Raw genomic sequence first — 16,924 nt, forward strand, 5'->3', positions numbered from 1 at the left:
CACTAATTATCTTATTATAATATATGAATGGTTCGCACAGTGCAGATATATAGCCGCACGTGCGATTTTGTGTTGAAAAATGTTTTGTGACTAATTAATTTTTAAATTCTTTATGAGATGTTGGTAGCTTAATATACTTTTTCATGTCTAATTTGAAATTAGAAATTTCGGTCCGCACCGTGAAATTAGAAATTTTGATCTGCAACGTGCGAACGTCCGAATGGAAGATCTCCTCTCTTTTTAATATATTTATTAAATTGAGTTAACGCAACTCTAGCTTCCATACATTTGACTAGATTAATTTCCCAGAAGGTAGCCAAATTTATTAAAGCACTAGAAATCGAATTCACACACATATTTATAGTGGACTTTGACAAAATCTAAAAGTAAACGGTTGCGATAGAGTTATGAGACAAAATAACAAAATAATATTCCTAGTTTGCATACTCTATATGTCTAGATTAGAACAATGTCACTCTCCAATCATCGTGGCAAATACTAACTAAATAAACTCTATAAATAGATATCATCTCTTAGTACTACTCTACACCTAAATCTTTTGGTATATATTCTAAGTTTGTGTGATCCTTACCACAAACACACACACACACACATACACATATTTGATCCGTCGTCGACGAGATGGCTCCACCACCATCGACGACAGTCTCACCGGCTACAACATTGATCGTACGAGTGGTTACTCTTGTTTGCTTGCTCATATCTGTTATCGTTATTGCCACCAATAATCCTGAAGTAGATGGAGGCAAGATGAAGTTCAACGATTTCTACGCTTATCGGTAAGCGCGCTTAAAAAATCATAAATAAAATTATTTGCTTCACTGTGCACTTCAAACTTTCCTCTCAATTCGACTGCCATGTCAGCAATGATTTGTGGGTCAAAATTCGTCGGGTGCAAAATCAAAAAGAATATAAAGTTCCGGTGTTTATAAGAAAAATTTTAAAGTTGGAGTGCAAAACTAGAAAATAGAAAAAGTTTGAGTATTTATAGGCCAATATCCCTTAAATAATCGGTCACAATACTCTCGCCGGAAAATATATGGTTCTTGCTCAATTTAATAGTTCGAAATTGAATGAAAGCATGCTTTCTCATTTTGTTAAATATAGTGATGTTGTATAAAACTCAACTTGATAAAATGATTTATATAATTTTTTTAAAGAATATTATGTCGTAATAGTTTATTTTTGACATTGGTGCATGCAGCTACATGTTGGCAACAGGGGTTGTTGGAATTGCTTATACATTCCTTCAAATTGCATTCACAATTTACTTTGTGAGCACTGGAAATAGGCTAGGTGGCAATGGTTTGATGTTCCTTGACTTTTTTGGAGACAAGGTAATATATATACACATTTTTTATATTTTTAGCACTTATTTGGTATTCATGTTTGAAAATGAACTGATTAATAAAAGCAAGATAAGTAAGAATAATAATAAATAATTAATGTACTGTTAAGATTAATCATCTCAGGGATGATGTGAGTTTATTTTTTAAAGAGGAATAGCTAGTGAAATAAAAGATGGTACATTCACTTAGGAAACTTTATATTACTATATTTTGATACTTTTTTAAGAATTTGAAAAATTATTTATAAAGAATTTAAAATCTTGAAAATTATTTGCGTACCACACATGCATGATTAATGTTTAGATCGAGAGTTCAAGTCACCTAGATGAGCTAATGTGCGTGTCGTGTGTAGCTCTAAAAAATAAAATACTAGAAATTACGTGTTTGGAGATGATACTTCTGGTGGGCATAGGTTTTAATAAAATTGGTGATAATTTTTTTGTTGTGGAGAAAGGGTGGGTCCCACTATTTTATGAGATGTGTAATTGAAATTGAATTTGATGTTGCTCTTATGTAAATAACAAATATTTGTAAGCATAAAAGTTAAGGAAAAGATGTGAGACTATGTTCTAAAAAAGAAAATGTCATACCTTTGATAGACGCCAAAAACAGCAAAAGTGTCATACTTTTTGTGGACGAAAAGAGTATTATTTTTTATGATTAATATTATTTACATTTTTTTTGTGATGCAGGCGTTGTCGTACTTGTTGGCCACCGGCGCTGCTGCCGGGTTCGGACTGACGGTGGATTTGAACCGTATAGGATTTGAATCGGACGTTAAAGATTTTCTTAATAAAGCGAATGCAGCAGCCAGCCTACTCTTTTTTGGCTTCATATTCTCAGTGGTCTCATCTATATTTTCTTCCTTCTCTCTTCCAAAGAGTTCATAGATTTTAGTATTTGATTTTGTTATTGTTTGTGAATTTTGAAAAGTGGAGAGTTGGAGTTGGGCCAAGATCAATTATCTCTAAGCTACAAGACTCATGTGTTGTTGTTGTTTATATTATTTTTAATTTGCAATTAAATGTATTTTGCTTTCTAGTAAATTTGAATATGTTGGATAAATTGTTATATAATAATATTCCAGCTATACATATTTAACCAACAACAAAAAAATAAAAAATTACTCCATCCGTCCCAACGAATTTGAATTTTATAGTTGGTCTTGGATTCTATAGTTTAAGATATTGACTAAAGAAAAACGGTTTTGTTTGAGTGATAATTTTTATATAATTAAAAATATGTTTGGTCTGCAAAATTATATAGCGCTAAATCACCTCTTCCACAGAAGCCTATCATATATCACAATTTTTGTTCAAAAATGGTTAACACAATTAAGCAAGCCAATTAGAAACACAGCAAGACATAAAGCAACACACTATTAAACATGAACATGGGCTCGTGTAATCATTCATTCATTAGACTCACACAGTTACAAACTCAGAAGATAATAAACTTATGAGTGTTATCTAAAAACTATTATTCGAAAGATCTAAAAACAAATATATCGACAACAATCTTATGAGTGTTATCTAAAAACTAAAATTCAAAATATCTAAAAATAAATCTAACATAAGGCGTACAAAGCATCAGTATTACATATGTTTCTGGAATAATTACATAACAACCTACTAGGTAAGTAAGGTTCTATTTACGATCCCTGAGTCGGGGCCTGTTGATGTGGCAGGTATGTGGGTCCTCTTCCGGATCCTCCTCTGGGTCCTCTTCCGTATCCTCTTCCGGGACTCACCCCTATAACAAACTTATGAGTGTTATGAGTGTTCGGCTTATCCAGATGTGAAATACCCTTGTCGATCATCTGTAAGCATAGACATTGGGTTACAATCAACTTCCTTCTAATCGACAAAGGAACTCACGTCCCGCCTTACTCTCTACCACCGTCGGAATCGAACTTCATTAGACTCACACAGTCTCGGATCCAGTCTCACCACTCTCGAAGAAGACGCCCTGTGTAGCAAAACCAAAGCCTGCAAAAATTCAAAAGGCAACAACAATTAATAACAATATCCATAGACGCAATTCCTCGAACACATAGAGTGCAAAAAAGAAAACTGATTCATCTCAGCAGTAGCGCTCAAAAAATTGTTATAAATCACAGTGGAAAATCGAGAAATTAGAGAAATTACCCATTTTTTGAGACCATGGAGCTGCAAATCCGCTTCTACGAAACAGATCTATTGTTTGCTACTACTGTAATAGATTGGAAATGCTGTATTTGCTAGGGTTTGGGTATCTGTTTGAATGCGGCTCTCACATTCAAGACAAGGTATTTATAGGTAACGAAATAATTAGGGAGACAAAAATCACACAAAACTCATGCATGTCGGGTTCGGCCCAAATTGGGCCCGTACACCTACTGAAAATCTAATGTGACCAAGCACTCGATTCATGACGTGTCATATAATGCAGGAATTGTTATGAATAAAAATAATTATAATTATAATAAGAATAAAGAATTTATACTATTGTATTAAGAGCTCGTTTGCTACGTGATATATGAGATAATAAGTGTGATATATTTGACTGTGATATTTATTAATTTATTAGATATTGATATTATGTCTGCTAAAATATATAAAAAAGATTTTACGCTATTGCACAATTCAAAAGATATGGATAAGAATAACGGACCATTATTTTGTAAATGAATTTGAGTTTTGAAGCAAACAACATATTAGGGTATTATTATAGATATATATCTCGCACTTATCATGCATAGCAAACGAGCCCCTCAAAAGTTTATCTAAAAGAAGACGACACAAATTTTAATAAAAAATGGTAAAAAAAATATTTAATGATGAGGTCGTGTACAAAAAATAGCATTTAAAGAATTATAATTGTAAAGTTAATTGGGAGGTCATGTACAAAAATAGAAAATGAGGAGATTGATTCAAACTTTTTAAAGACACCCCAAAAAGAAAACTGAGGCAAAAATTTTGGGGACGGAGTTAAAGATTTATTTGTAAACTAGTACTATTATTTATTTTTTCTTTATCTTCTAATTTTTCTTTGTTTTATTTATGTCTAAAATTATGAAATTTTACTAATCATAAAATATTTAATATGCATATCAAATTAAAAATCACAATAAGAGCTTTAATTTGATATATTTATATAAATATATGATTTAAAAATGTAAATTTTATATTTATTTAAATATTGATTTTTTTTATAAAAAAAATCTCTATCGATCGTCTCTTATATTTTTGAAATAAATCTATTTTTTTATTTTTTTCATGATATAAATTTTTTTATTATTCAGCTTAAATATGTTGAATTTAAATTAATTTTTATTATATTTATAAATATGATAATTGAGTTTGTATCAATTTTAAATAATTATAAAAATATAAAAACATTTTCCGTGCATTGCACACATGTGCAAATACTAATTTTATTATTAAAAGTAACAATAGTAAACGTGTAGTTCTCATAAAAAAATGACAATTACTATGCATAAAAGTAATCGTGATTCCAACATTTTTTATGATTAGAAGTGACTAGTGAGAATCATTTTTAACAGGGGCGTTAACTTTGAATGATTAGTTTTGATGGATAGTGGATTTGAAATTTTGAGATATCCCAAGGCTCTTGTTATTTTTATCATTTAAACTAAGTTTTGCTTGATTCTTATCTCATCAAAAGAGTGGAATTGGAGTAATCTTATTATTGAGGATAAAAATACTCAATTATCTATTTTATTAATCATATAAAATAAACGCCCTTTAAAAAGTAAATAGTATTATTGATAAATAAAAAACAATAAGTTTTACCAACAAAATTAAATAAGTTGGGTTGGGGTCGGATGTTGGATCGGGTCTGGATCCAAATCGATATATTACCGCTAGCATTTTATTAAAACGACGACGTAACATGCATGCACCTTCACAAAAAAAATATTAAAAAAAATTGAGACTACTATATAGAATTGAAGAGTGCAACTTGTAATTAAAAAAGATTAACACTCTAAGGGGGGTGTATTCGTTGTGGAGTTTAATAGATTTCTATGGATTTTAAAAGTCTGGGTGTATTCGTTCCAGACTTTTAAAAGTCTGCAGAAATCTAGGTGTATTCGTTCAAGACTTTTAAAAGTCCATATAAATCTGGGTGTATTCGTTTCAAACTTTTTAAAATCCATACAAATCTAGGTGTATTCGTTATTCCATTGACTTCAAATCCGGAATGACTTTCATGGATTTCATCCAAAAAATACACACGACGAAATCCGGCCAAGAACCACGAGAATTGAAATCCATGGAGTTTTGAGCGAGCGCCGAGTTCCAGCAGCCGCAGCCAAGAAGCCAGCGACCGCTGGAACTCAGCCTCCGTTGAGATTGAGTATAACAGACATGAAGACACCTCTTCGAATGCCGAAGAAACAGTTCTACTAAAGGATAAATCCGATGTTATTTTCCCCTTCTTCTTTTCCTTTTTTTGGAACTTCCCTCGCAGAGTTTTTTAGCTGCTGAAGGATCAAACCAAATTGTCAAATATCACAAAAATAGACAACTGTACATTGGACTATTTTACATTTTGTACAACAAAATTGGAATTGATCAAGAAAAGTCAGCTGTCAGAGTTGAATCTCGATACACCAGCGCACCAAACAGATTCTTCCAAGAATTTGACCCTTCGCTCCTGAAATTGATGCTAGAGGCTTGACCACCCTCAGAAAGTGAGTTGGGACTAAACAAGATTTTCTTCTATACTAGTTGAGATCCCGACTTTTCGTGGATATCAAGTTCCAGTATTCCATAACCGAGCTGATTTAGACAAACTGTGGACTGCAAGTCATTGAGGCAATGCATTGAGCAATAAGATTTAAAGCCAGGAAAAGTAACGCTATACAAACACCCACGTGGATACATATACAATCTCCTCGAGCAAGATTGCACCAAATGTACACATATTTGCATAGGCAAGGCTACAGGTGGCAAAAAACCAGTCGCATGTACTTCTTGGTATGAGCCATGTTGGAAAGAGAGGATGAGTGTTATACCTGAAGAAAATAGTAGAGATCTCTAGTGCACCGTCTGTACTGCTTGTGTCCGATCAAACTGACTAAAGTGGTTGGAGCACCATCTGCCAGGAGGAAGGGAATGAATCACTTTCCACCGCTTCGTGGTATTCCCATGCAAATGATAGACTCACCAGAGCATGCCATTGAGATTCAGTGGGAGAATGCAAATAGTTCTATATCATTGGACCTCATGATGACACCTTTGAATTACTTTCCACCGCTTCGTTTTGCGTAGGTCATACCTTGTTCTGCCACATCCATTTTGCTTTTTTAAGAATGTCCCTGCCATCTCATGGTAATACAATTGAGCGCATGCGATCTGGTGAGAAGTCGCTGGAACCCAGCGGTCGCTGGGTTTCCAGCGGTGCTGGGACTCCGCGGGCGTTGGTTTCATGGAATTCAATTCCAAAATTATCCCGTAAAGTCTTCGAAAATCCGTGAAAATCGGGGTGAAATCCAACTACGAATTCTTTGAAAGTCCTCTGGAATCTATGTGAATTCCATGGAATTTAAATTCCATGGACTTTTTAAAGTCTGTGGAAATCCACGACGAATACACCCACCTAAGTTTAATTTTTTCAGATTTTTCCCCTAATTTAAAATTGAGATTATAGCCAAAAAATACACGAACTTTGATAAAAGTTGCAATTTTCACCTGAACTTTCAAATTAGCCAAAATATACCTGAACTTATATTTTTTGTTATAAATTTCACCTGAACTTGCAATGATTGAACTCCGTCGAGGTGAAATTTACAACAAAAAATATAAGTTCAGGTATATTTTGGCCAATTTGAAAGTTCGGGTGAAAATTGCAACTTTTATCAAAGTTCGTGTATTTTTTTGCTATAATCCCTTTAAAACTCCCCCTATATTATTGTTATTTTTTTTTTAAATGATACTACAATCAACACAAGATGCTCATAAGTCATAACTCAAACATAATGCATTTAATGAACTTCACGATTCAACAATTCAATATGAAATTGAAAATGAATTGTAATAGTTTTAAATTAGTCTATTTTATTTCAAATTTCAAGGGAATGTTAGCAAAAAAAATAAATTATTTTCTAGTGGATTAATATTTTAATTGTGAGTGAAAGCTTTATTTTCATATTGAACTATGAGGTTTTAAATTTAGGGAAAGTTTAAATTAGGGAAAAATCAAAAAAAATTAAATTTGATGTACTCCCTCCGTCCCACCATTTTAGTCCCCTCCCACTTTTCACACATATTAAGAAAATGCATTTAATTTTTATATTTTTATCTTTTATACCCTTATTTATTATTTTCACACATCCTTTTCACATTTAAGTGAAGCATTAAATAAGGTTAATTTAGTCAAAATAATATTTTTATATAGTATTAATTAGTAAAGTGGACTATCTTTTTGGGACATCTCAAAATGGAATAAGGGACTAAAATGGTGGGACGGATGGAGTATTTTATTTTAAAATTTAAAGGTTATGTGCAAAATCAGAATTCGTTCAAACTATGTATATTTTACGGATTTTCCCTTTATAGTAACCCTATACACACACACACTATTGACAGCCGATTACAGTTTGCATGGAATTAGTACATTACCTCAAATCACAAATCCCTCCATCAATTTGGGGTCAAATGCATGCAAAGTCAAATTAACACATTATTAAATAAATTCCACTCCTCAATTATATAATTAACATACAAATCAACCACGACCAAGTCAGATATGCATGATTAATACATATTACTCATTGACTTGCCAAGTCCACGAGGCTGAAGTCAACCATAAATACTTGTAATTCCACCCCAAAAATGAGCAATTATTCATATATAAATCAAGTTCATAATAAAACCAAAACTCCACTTTAATCACTTTGACATTATCGTAAAGGTTTGATCTTTATTCCACTGAACACACTTTATATCATTTTATTAAATTAAACTCGAGTTATTCTAAAAAAATAATAAAATTGAGGGACGAAGAGTATAACATAAACTAGATTACACCGATGATAATAGAACTATATATCTAGTATAATTAAGATTTAAAAAAACCGATCACCTATATAAATCGGGACATACCAATATTCCAAATCAATATATTATTGCTAATATTTTATTTAAAACGACGTCGTAATATGCATGCACCTTCACAATAAAAATATTAAAAAAAAATTGAGACTACTATATAGAATTGAAGATTGCAACTTGTAATTATATGAAATATTCTCACGATTGATAGCTGGCCATGATCATCATACACATATCTCAAATGTATAAATAACCCCAAAACCTAGCTTCAATTTCACAGCATTAGAGAAAAAACAAATTGATCTCTAACTAGAGAAAAAATGGCTCCGCCGCCGTCCTACGCCGTGTCTCCGCTCGTGTCGCTCATCGTGAGGATTTTAACCTTCATATGCCTCTTGATATCGCTCATCCTCCTCGCCACCGCCACCGGCACGGCTTCGACCACCTACGGGGACGTCGAAGTCAGATTCAAAGATTTCATATCATACCGGTATTTAAGTATTCTTTTTATGGACGAATGAAGTATTATTTTTCTATATATATAATTATGAAATGTGGCATTAATTGAAGAATAAGATAATTTTATTTTCAAATATAGCACTTTTTCGATAAGTGTGGAATCTGAGAGTAACTAATTATAAATGTCTGAAAAAATTAGAAGAAGGGAGGAGTGAAAGATGGTACACTAATTTGAAGTAAATGAGCATGCACCAAATATATATATATATATATATATGTATAGTCAAATTTATTTTTAAAATATAAATTAAGAATTATTTTCATCTTTTGATGGTGAAAATCGGTTATGAATTCATTATTTTGCTAAATGAATTTGTGGTATTGGGTTCGAATTATATGATAGGCGAGCATTTCATTTTCTTGAATTCATCATTTTTACAGCTAATTTATAGTATTTGTAATTTTAATTAATGTTAAAGTGGCTATGTGTAAATAAATTCAGATATTATCTCTCTCTTTTTTTGTAATTTTAGTTTAAATTAAATATTTTAAATTTTGGCAGATATCTATGTGCCGCAGTGGTGATGGGATTAGTGTACACAGCCGTGCAAATGGGCTTCACTGTATACCAAATGACAACTGGAAATCGATTTGGAGGAGATGGTCTTGTTTATATTGATTTCTATGGTGACAAGGTAAAGTAAATAAGTATTCCTTTTAATTTGTTTATTTTAGTATGATATATACAGATTAATTATATTATGTCTGTGTAAATTAATATTAATAAATAAGGATAATTTACACTTAAATGTACAAATACGAACTTTCACCTAATTTTCAAATACACGAATTTTCAATTAACGGTTCACACGGTTCTCTATATATTGAAATGGTGTAGACATCCAACTATATTGTTTAGTATCGAGACGGTTAAGTCATGTAGACATTTTAAGTGTCCGCCTCAGCGTTAATTTTGAGGGCAATTGATAGTTCTTTAAATAATCAAAATAATTGGAAGTTCGTATATTTAGAAGCGGAACTTTTAGTTTATGTGCAAAATCAGAATTTGATGAAATTCAGAAACTTGCGTGAAATTGGCATACGAGGGAAAATTCATTACACATGTACATATAAATCTGGATCCAAATTCATATTTATTGGCATTTGTAATTTTATTGATTTTGGTTATGTTTGAATTCAGATATTGACCCGTCTACGAATTTAATTAAAACTCATGAAACAGTCTGACACAAAACTCTCGTAATCGTTATAATATCGATTCACTAAGTGTAGCTTGAATTGCAGGCGGCATCGTACATTCTTGCCACGGGCGGGGCGGCGAGCATCGGAATGGCCGTGGACTTGAAGGACTTAGGAGAGGTGTTGGGCATCGGCAATTTTATGAGCGTCGCCAACGCCGCCGCCAGCCTTTGCTTGCTCGCATTCCTTTGCTCCGCCGTGTCGTCAGTTTTTTCGTCGCTTGCTCTTCCCAAAAGAGTCTAATTTTTTAGTGTTTTTTTCTATTTAATATTGATTGCATTTTGTTAAGTTTAATTTGGTTGGTATGTGTTGGAGCTTTGCTTAATTCATTCTTATTGTATGGTTAATTTCTTGTAAGTATTGTACGATTAAGCTCGATTGTGTTTATCTAGTTTTATTTTTTCTTCTTCCTTTTAATGATAGTGCATGGTCCTTTTCTTTTTGACTCATCATATCACAAAATTGATTAATATATATCACAAAGAGTTAATCCAACTAATATAAACTAGATAAAAAAATTCAAGCAATAGAGATATAATTTTGCATCGGTTGACCTTATACCCATCATCCTATTCATGATTTTTTTTTAATGTGCCTTTAAATTCGTCAAATTGATGAATATTTATATGTAAAGAGCTTCTGAATTTAACTTTTAGAGCTTGTTGTAAAGAACTTGAATTATGCCCTCCAAAAAAAAATCAGTGATTAATAGTACTTTTAAGAAATTTAATTCGAATAATGGGCCATTTTAATTGCTAGACAATGGGCTAATGTATTGTATATGAGCTGGGCTTTACTTTGTTTTCAATTGGTTTTGTTGTAATACTAGCTAAAGCCCATATCAAGAATGAGGAGGTTTAGCATTACTCTTTGGAGAATTAAGTTATGATCACCGATTAATCAGTGGTAATTAAAGAATTTATTGGGCACTTGCTCCTCAAGTCCTTTAACATTATAATTATAATAATAAAATTACATCATTTTCCACATCAAATATTTGATCAATTTCACCATATCTCTTCAACATAAGAGCAATTTTAACGGGGCTCGCGAAGCTGGCGAGCGCCCGGCTCGCGCTAGCGCCAAGCTATTGCTGCGCCCCCGTGCACACTCGGGGCGCAATTCTACACCGGGCTCGGATGAGGAGAGAGAATGGTGCGTGCTATGCATTACCCAATATAAATTTAGCGAAAAGTAAAAAAAAAAGTTTGAAAAATTGGGAACGACCTTCTCGACTGCAAAATTTGGCTCAACATTTCTAATCTGAATGTTATTTTAATTTTAGTTTGGCCCAATATTTTATTTTTATTTTATGATATTTTAATTTGAATTAATGTAAACTTTTATTTTTATTTAATGTAATATAATTTTTAATTAAAATACTGTTAAATTTAATGAATAGCTGAAAACGTATTAAAATAAAAATAAAATGAAAAAGAAAATTTAAGAGCCCCATTGCAGGAGAAAATCCCAAATAATTTTTTTTCGAAAAATGTCGTCGGGGGAAATCGCGAATGATTTTTCAATTCATGTATTCTCACTCATAATTTAAAAATTATGAGAAAAATCAAAATATGTGAAAGTATATGGATTTTCTTGCAATTAACCCTATTTATATTTCAAATCTTTGGATTCTTTTTGCATTTTTAGATTTTTTTGGTTCAAATCAGATTTAATTATCTTCTTCTTTTTTTAAAAATAAAATAAAATTGGACTTTTGTATAGTTCAGTTTAGTAGAGATTCATTAATAAAAGGAAACGAGAAATAAAATGTTTCCTTAAATACACATTTATTAGAATATGACATCCTATTAAACATAATTAAATGTGAGATTAAGAGAGAAACCGTTTATTGCGACGGTGGTTTATCTGTGCAGCACAGGTTGCTCATCTACCCCAACTACAACCCAACCGTATTAATTGCCATAGCTCACTCTCATCATTCATCAATCAACTTTTTCGCCTAAATTTCACTCCATAAATCCTTCCCCAATTCTCATTTTCAGGTAGATCTTCAATTGGAGCTACCAGCTGCGACAAAAACGATGAAGGTTTCCGTCGTCACTCGCAGCGGCCGCGAACTTGTCAAGGGAGGCCTTGAGCTCAGTGATTCCGTACGTTTTGATCGATTGGATTCTGCTCTTTCATTTCTGGATTTGAAGTGCTGAGCTTCGAATTTTCATGCGCTACTGTTTATTTTGAATTTGAGTTCCTGGATGTTACGCCTAGTGAATTACTGTGTTGGTAGTAGATTTGGGCGGATATACTTGGGTATATGTAATGACACAGTGTATAATGCAACTGGCGTAGTTCATGTAGCTGAAGTGTTGATAGAACCAATTTTTGTTTGTTTGTGTTTTATTTTGGTAGTAGATTTGGGCTTGAGTTTGTGAATTTGTGATTTTATGACTGTTATGAGTTGTCATGTTGGTGTGATTTGGGATCTGATTTGGTGTTTTGTGCAGGCTACTGTGGCTGATCTGCAGGAGGCCATTCACAAGAGGAGTAAGTTGTTTTGGATTTCTGTATTGCTCTTTGTTTTGATTCGTTATGTGGATTGAATCTTGTCTACTTCGGGTTCTTGCTTCCAATTTACGAGGATACAGTTTATCGGGATGGAACTGGGGACCGTGTGAATTTGTTTGTTGCTTGTGATTTATTCATTGTGGAGGTTTGTGAGAAACAGAGTCCCCAAACTTACAAATTAGGTTTTTCCTTTCATAATTTGAAGGTTTCAATGTGACGGGGAACCTCCAAACTGTGTTGGCTCTAGTGTTAATAGAAGAAAACGTTTACAGATTAGGATGTGAACAATGTTGACCTTGAGTATCAAGAAAATGAACATGATCTTTAGAATATTACTTTGTCAAAGCTTGTGCACTGCCAGGAGTTTTTTAGACTTATGTATAATGGATAGACAAATTCACAATAATCTTGTTGAGTTGTGGGATGTGATGGGGAACGGAGTGTATTTCGGTGATCCATAAAATTGTGAATTACTACGTTGAAACATAATTAATTTCAATTTCTTTCTTGAATAACTCTTTTGGTCTCCAGAAATCTGTCTGGTAGTCCTTTTTCTTGGTTCCACCTTAAATTTTGGATCTGCTCGTGTTCCAAATTAATTCACACACTTGTGGAAGGGAGGAAAATAGGAAAGATTGCTGCCTGTTGGTTATTGATGTGCTTGGATTGTCACATGACTCACATCATTAAATTTATGAAGTTTAACCTTAAACTTTGTGAAATATGTTTTGGCCTGAGGTTTAACTTTCTGAGAGAGTTAAATCTGAGAATGCGTTTGCTCTGAATTTCCATGGAAATTCTGGATTTGACTCACAGTTCATTTAATTACAAGAAGTTTGATCCCCATGCATGTTACATGTCCTTAATGAGAATTCACAGATTTAGATTAAATTGTTCGGACTTTTTGATTTTTTTTCATATATATATTTTTTCGTGTAAGGTACTAGTATTATTTATTCTCAAAGTGATGCAGACTAGTTAGTTGGAAAAAAATAGAGAACTGACAGTGTAACCAGTAAATGACTCGAAACATGTACATGCTAAAGTTTTTAGTTGGGTGTCAGCCAGTTTCATATGTTGACCACAGAATAGTGTTGGTAATATATGTATGCAAATTTTCTGCTCATGTGCAATTTTGCATGCTGTCACTATCACTCCATAACCGCTTTACTTTTTGTGTTTTTCTTCCGTTTAAGTTAGATAACAATTAGATATATCAGGACATACAATATTCTGATAATGTAGAGCTCCCGCCCATTGATTATGCTTCAAGTGGTAGTCTCATATTTTTGGCATCTATCATGGTTAATATTCACTTGTTTACTAATTTTCCATTTATCCCTACAATATGGTGATTACTTTTCCTTATATTCTGCCTACAGCAAAAAAATACTACCCGTCAAGACAGCGGTTGACCCTCCCCCTCCCATCTGGGTCGAAGGAGAGGCCCACCGTCCTTAACTATAAGAAGAGCCTGAAGGAGTATACCGAGGGGAATGAATTAACTGTCGTTTTCAAGGATCTCGGCACGCAAGTCAATTATAGCACTCTTTTCTTCTGGGAGTACTTGGGTCCTCTGGTTCTCTATCCAATCTTTTATTACTTCCCCGTATACAAGATCTTCGGCTACAAAGAGGAGCGCGTCATTCATCCGGTTCAGACATATGCCATGTATTACTGGTGCTTCCACTACTTCAAACGTATTATGGAGACCTTCTTCGTGCATCGTTTCAGCCATGCAACCTCACCTCTCTCGAATGTCTTCCGGAACTGTGCTTATTACTGGACTTTCGGTGCTTGGATCGCGTATTACGTCAACCACCCGCTTTACACGCCCGTGAGTGAGCTCCAGATGAAAATTGGCTTTGCTTTTGGGTTGCTTTGCCAGATTTCCAACTTCTATTGCCACATTTTATTGAGAAATCTTCGCAAATCTGATGGTGGTGGCTACCAAATCCCGCGTGGATTCCTATTCAACATTGTGACTTGTGCAAACTATACAACTGAGATCTATCAGTGGCTAGGCTTCAATATTGCGACACAAACTGTAGCAGGTTCTGTTTTCATGGTGGTAGCAGCTGCCATAATGACAAACTGGGCCCTTGCCAAGCACCGCCGTCTAAAGAAGGTGATGTTTCTTCACTTTTGCTTTTAGAATGTTTTGCCTCCTTTTATGACTTAAATTCACCCATCTCTATTCTCTACTTCTAGTGTGGTTAGTTTGACACCATGAAAGACACTTAGATATCCTGCATAGTCTTTGCTTTCATGTCATTGTCCAATACGAAAACCAAGCAGACCAGCCCAAGAAGCCTGAATTCTTTTTGAGTTATAACTTTATTCGCCCTAAACCTCCAGCCCAACTGTTTCGAGCTGGATTGACATCCTTAATAACTGCAATGGTGAATTATATTGAATCCCCCCCCCCCCCAAAAAAAAAAGATTCTTATTCCCGTTTGCCCCTCAATTTAGCTCCACCTCCCATCAGCCGTTGTCATACACAACAAACACTTTAATTTTTTAAGATTTGTTGCTCTCATCACGATTCTGATTTGTGCGTATGGTGTCATATCTTGCAGCTGTTTGACGGGAAAGATGGCCGACCTAAATATCCCCGGAGATGGGTGATACTGCCCCCCTTCCTGTAGAAGCAAGAGCTCATCAGGTTTTCTTCTCTATCTCTAGTGAAACGATCTACACTGCTGCCGGTTGAAACTAGTCAATTCTTGTCGAGACTCATTGAGTTTATATCAGTGGATTCGAGCTTAGGTCGTTTTTGTTTCTTCTGATGTAGTGGCTACGGATTCGTTATTCTCCATTTCTGCTAGCTTGTGCCCCCTTTACTCCTTAAAAATGCAAAGAAAAAAACAATAATCTTGATCTCTTTCTTTATGGTGTTGTCAACTTCTTTGCCCCTTTGAATTGGATTATGTTAACACTTCTTGTTAGATTCACTGTCTAAACAGGTGCCGATGCTTTTCTTTTCTCTTCCATTGTATTTTGTATTCAAAAAATTTAGTGAAAAATTATTGGTTTGACATCGCTTCAGACAATCTCGTAGAAAAATAATAAAGTGTATTTTATATGTTGAAGTAGTATCATTGTGAAATCGATTTCACCGTGAAATCGGTTTTACAGTAGTTTTTGTGTAAATTGAAAATGTAAGTTAAGCTCGGTGCACATATACCAAATATATCATCATAATGACCAATCTGTCACATTAAAGATTTTTGTTGGAAAAAGAAATGGCAGAAAGTGAGCTTTACTATTATCAATGGGGACAAAATTAAAACCTATTATTAATTTAGAAGATAAGAGTATTCATGTTATCGGCATGTGCAACAAGAGAAGTCACAAAACAACATTTCTCACTTTTCAAATTTTTATTTAATTAGTAATAAGACTGGATTTATTATTTCATCAATAATTAGGTGGATGATTAATCAAATGAATTGCACTTTAGGGTGCTGGAGGGAGACTAATTAGTAATAAGACTGGATTTATTATTTCATCAACAATATATATCGTTTTTTGTTTATCAACCCATAAACTTATTTTTTCAAGATAACTTCAATGACTCCATCAAAGATTTATGTATTTCAATGGGCATTTACTTTGAAAGATTAGCATTGATAGATAAAAATAGTAAGATTAATCTCTTATTTATTTTGATGAATTAAAAATTTGGGATATTCTTTGCTTGATTCATATCTCATTCAAGAGGCGTTTATTTTACATGATTGATAAGATACATGGTTGAGTATTTTAATTCTCAAGAGTTGGATTTCTCCAATCTCATCATTTCAATGAGTAATCAAACAAAACTAGTTTAAATGATAAAAATAATCAAGGGCATTGGAATATCCCAAAATTTTAATCCATCAAAATAACAAGGGATTAATCTTACTATTTTTATATATCAATGTTAATCCTCCAAAATAAACACATCGTGGAAATATGAGATTGGAGAAGTCATACAATAGAAATAATCAATTATGCAAAGTAAATGCTTCTAAATCAATTAATCATAGATAAAAAAAAATATAAATATCGTGTGTGACGATAGACTCGAATATGAGACTTTTAACTTTAAATGTTAATCACTTTACATACACGTCCCACAATTTATTGATTAAAAATGATGCGTCTTACCAATCGAGATGCGCCGATCTTTGTCGTCTAAATAAAAACATGTGAATCGCCTTGGATTATGTAGCATATAAAATACAAAAAATATTAAATAAGTAAATA

At 33.2% G+C, this 16,924-nt stretch overlaps 3 protein-coding genes and 1 long non-coding RNA gene across 5 annotated transcripts; 3 read left to right on the forward strand and 1 right to left on the reverse strand.

Moving 5' to 3' along the window:
- The first annotated feature begins 485 nt into the window (after positions 1-485).
- LOC131006006 (CASP-like protein PIMP1) lies at positions 486-2,356 on the forward strand. Its single transcript, XM_057933158.1, has 3 exons — positions 486-800; positions 1,226-1,358; positions 2,063-2,356. The coding sequence occupies exons 1-3, from the start codon at positions 643-645 to the stop codon at positions 2,258-2,260; spliced, it is 489 nt and encodes a 162-aa protein (XP_057789141.1). The 5' UTR covers positions 486-642; the 3' UTR covers positions 2,261-2,356.
- A 395-nt stretch (positions 2,357-2,751) lies between these two features.
- Positions 2,752-3,722, reverse strand: LOC131006043 (uncharacterized). Its single transcript, XR_009095396.1, has 2 exons — positions 3,518-3,722; positions 2,752-3,358 (listed from the first exon to the last, which is right to left on the reverse strand). It is a non-coding gene; the product is annotated as an uncharacterized LOC131006043 (long non-coding RNA).
- Positions 3,723-8,617: 4,895 nt separating this feature from the next.
- LOC131006003 (CASP-like protein PIMP1) lies at positions 8,618-10,590 on the forward strand. Its single transcript, XM_057933155.1, has 3 exons — positions 8,618-8,918; positions 9,450-9,582; positions 10,193-10,590. Exons 1-3 carry the CDS (start codon positions 8,749-8,751, stop codon positions 10,388-10,390), a joined length of 501 nt encoding a protein of 166 aa, XP_057789138.1. The 5' UTR covers positions 8,618-8,748; the 3' UTR covers positions 10,391-10,590.
- Positions 10,591-11,903: 1,313 nt separating this feature from the next.
- On the forward strand, positions 11,904-15,721 carry LOC131005962 (very-long-chain enoyl-CoA reductase). 2 transcript variants are annotated; one of them, XM_057933093.1, is made up of 5 exons: positions 11,904-12,029; positions 12,154-12,261; positions 12,613-12,652; positions 14,056-14,801; positions 15,253-15,721. In XM_057933093.1, exons 2-5 carry the CDS (start codon positions 12,193-12,195, stop codon positions 15,319-15,321), a joined length of 924 nt encoding a protein of 307 aa, XP_057789076.1. In that variant the 5' UTR covers positions 11,904-12,029; positions 12,154-12,192; the 3' UTR covers positions 15,322-15,721. The 2 variants fall into 2 exon arrangements, with proteins under 2 accessions (XP_057789076.1, XP_057789075.1); XM_057933092.1 differs by having other exon boundaries at positions 11,933-12,261.
- The last annotated feature ends 1,203 nt before the right edge of the window (positions 15,722-16,924 follow it).

Source organism: Salvia miltiorrhiza, chromosome 1 (assembly GCF_028751815.1).
Source record: "Salvia miltiorrhiza cultivar Shanhuang (shh) chromosome 1, IMPLAD_Smil_shh, whole genome shotgun sequence".
In the NCBI taxonomy this organism is placed as follows: domain Eukaryota; kingdom Viridiplantae; phylum Streptophyta; class Magnoliopsida; order Lamiales; family Lamiaceae; genus Salvia; species Salvia miltiorrhiza.

What these genes read in the sequence shown, in the direction of transcription:
- LOC131006006 (XM_057933158.1), top strand. Translation starts at nt 643, where the DNA reads ATGGCTCCACCACCATCGACGACAGTCTCACCGGCTACAACATTGATC. An exon ending in AACGATTTCTACGCTTATCG is followed by an intron (nt 801 to 1,225) that starts GTAAGCGCGCTT and finishes TGGTGCATGCAG; the next exon opens with CTACATGTTGGCAACAGGGG. An exon ending in TTGACTTTTTTGGAGACAAG is followed by an intron (nt 1,359 to 2,062) that starts GTAATATATATA and finishes TTTGTGATGCAG; the next exon opens with GCGTTGTCGTACTTGTTGGC.
- LOC131006003 (XM_057933155.1), top strand. Translation starts at nt 8,749, where the DNA reads ATGGCTCCGCCGCCGTCCTACGCCGTGTCTCCGCTCGTGTCGCTCATC. An exon ending in AAAGATTTCATATCATACCG is followed by an intron (nt 8,919 to 9,449) that starts GTATTTAAGTAT and finishes AAATTTTGGCAG; the next exon opens with ATATCTATGTGCCGCAGTGG. An exon ending in TTGATTTCTATGGTGACAAG is followed by an intron (nt 9,583 to 10,192) that starts GTAAAGTAAATA and finishes CTTGAATTGCAG; the next exon opens with GCGGCATCGTACATTCTTGC.
- LOC131005962 (XM_057933093.1), top strand. Translation starts at nt 12,193, where the DNA reads ATGAAGGTTTCCGTCGTCACTCGCAGCGGCCGCGAACTTGTCAAGGGA. An exon ending in GCCTTGAGCTCAGTGATTCC is followed by an intron (nt 12,262 to 12,612) that starts GTACGTTTTGAT and finishes TGTTTTGTGCAG; the next exon opens with GCTACTGTGGCTGATCTGCA. An exon ending in GGAGGCCATTCACAAGAGGA is followed by an intron (nt 12,653 to 14,055) that starts GTAAGTTGTTTT and finishes TTCTGCCTACAG; the next exon opens with CAAAAAAATACTACCCGTCA.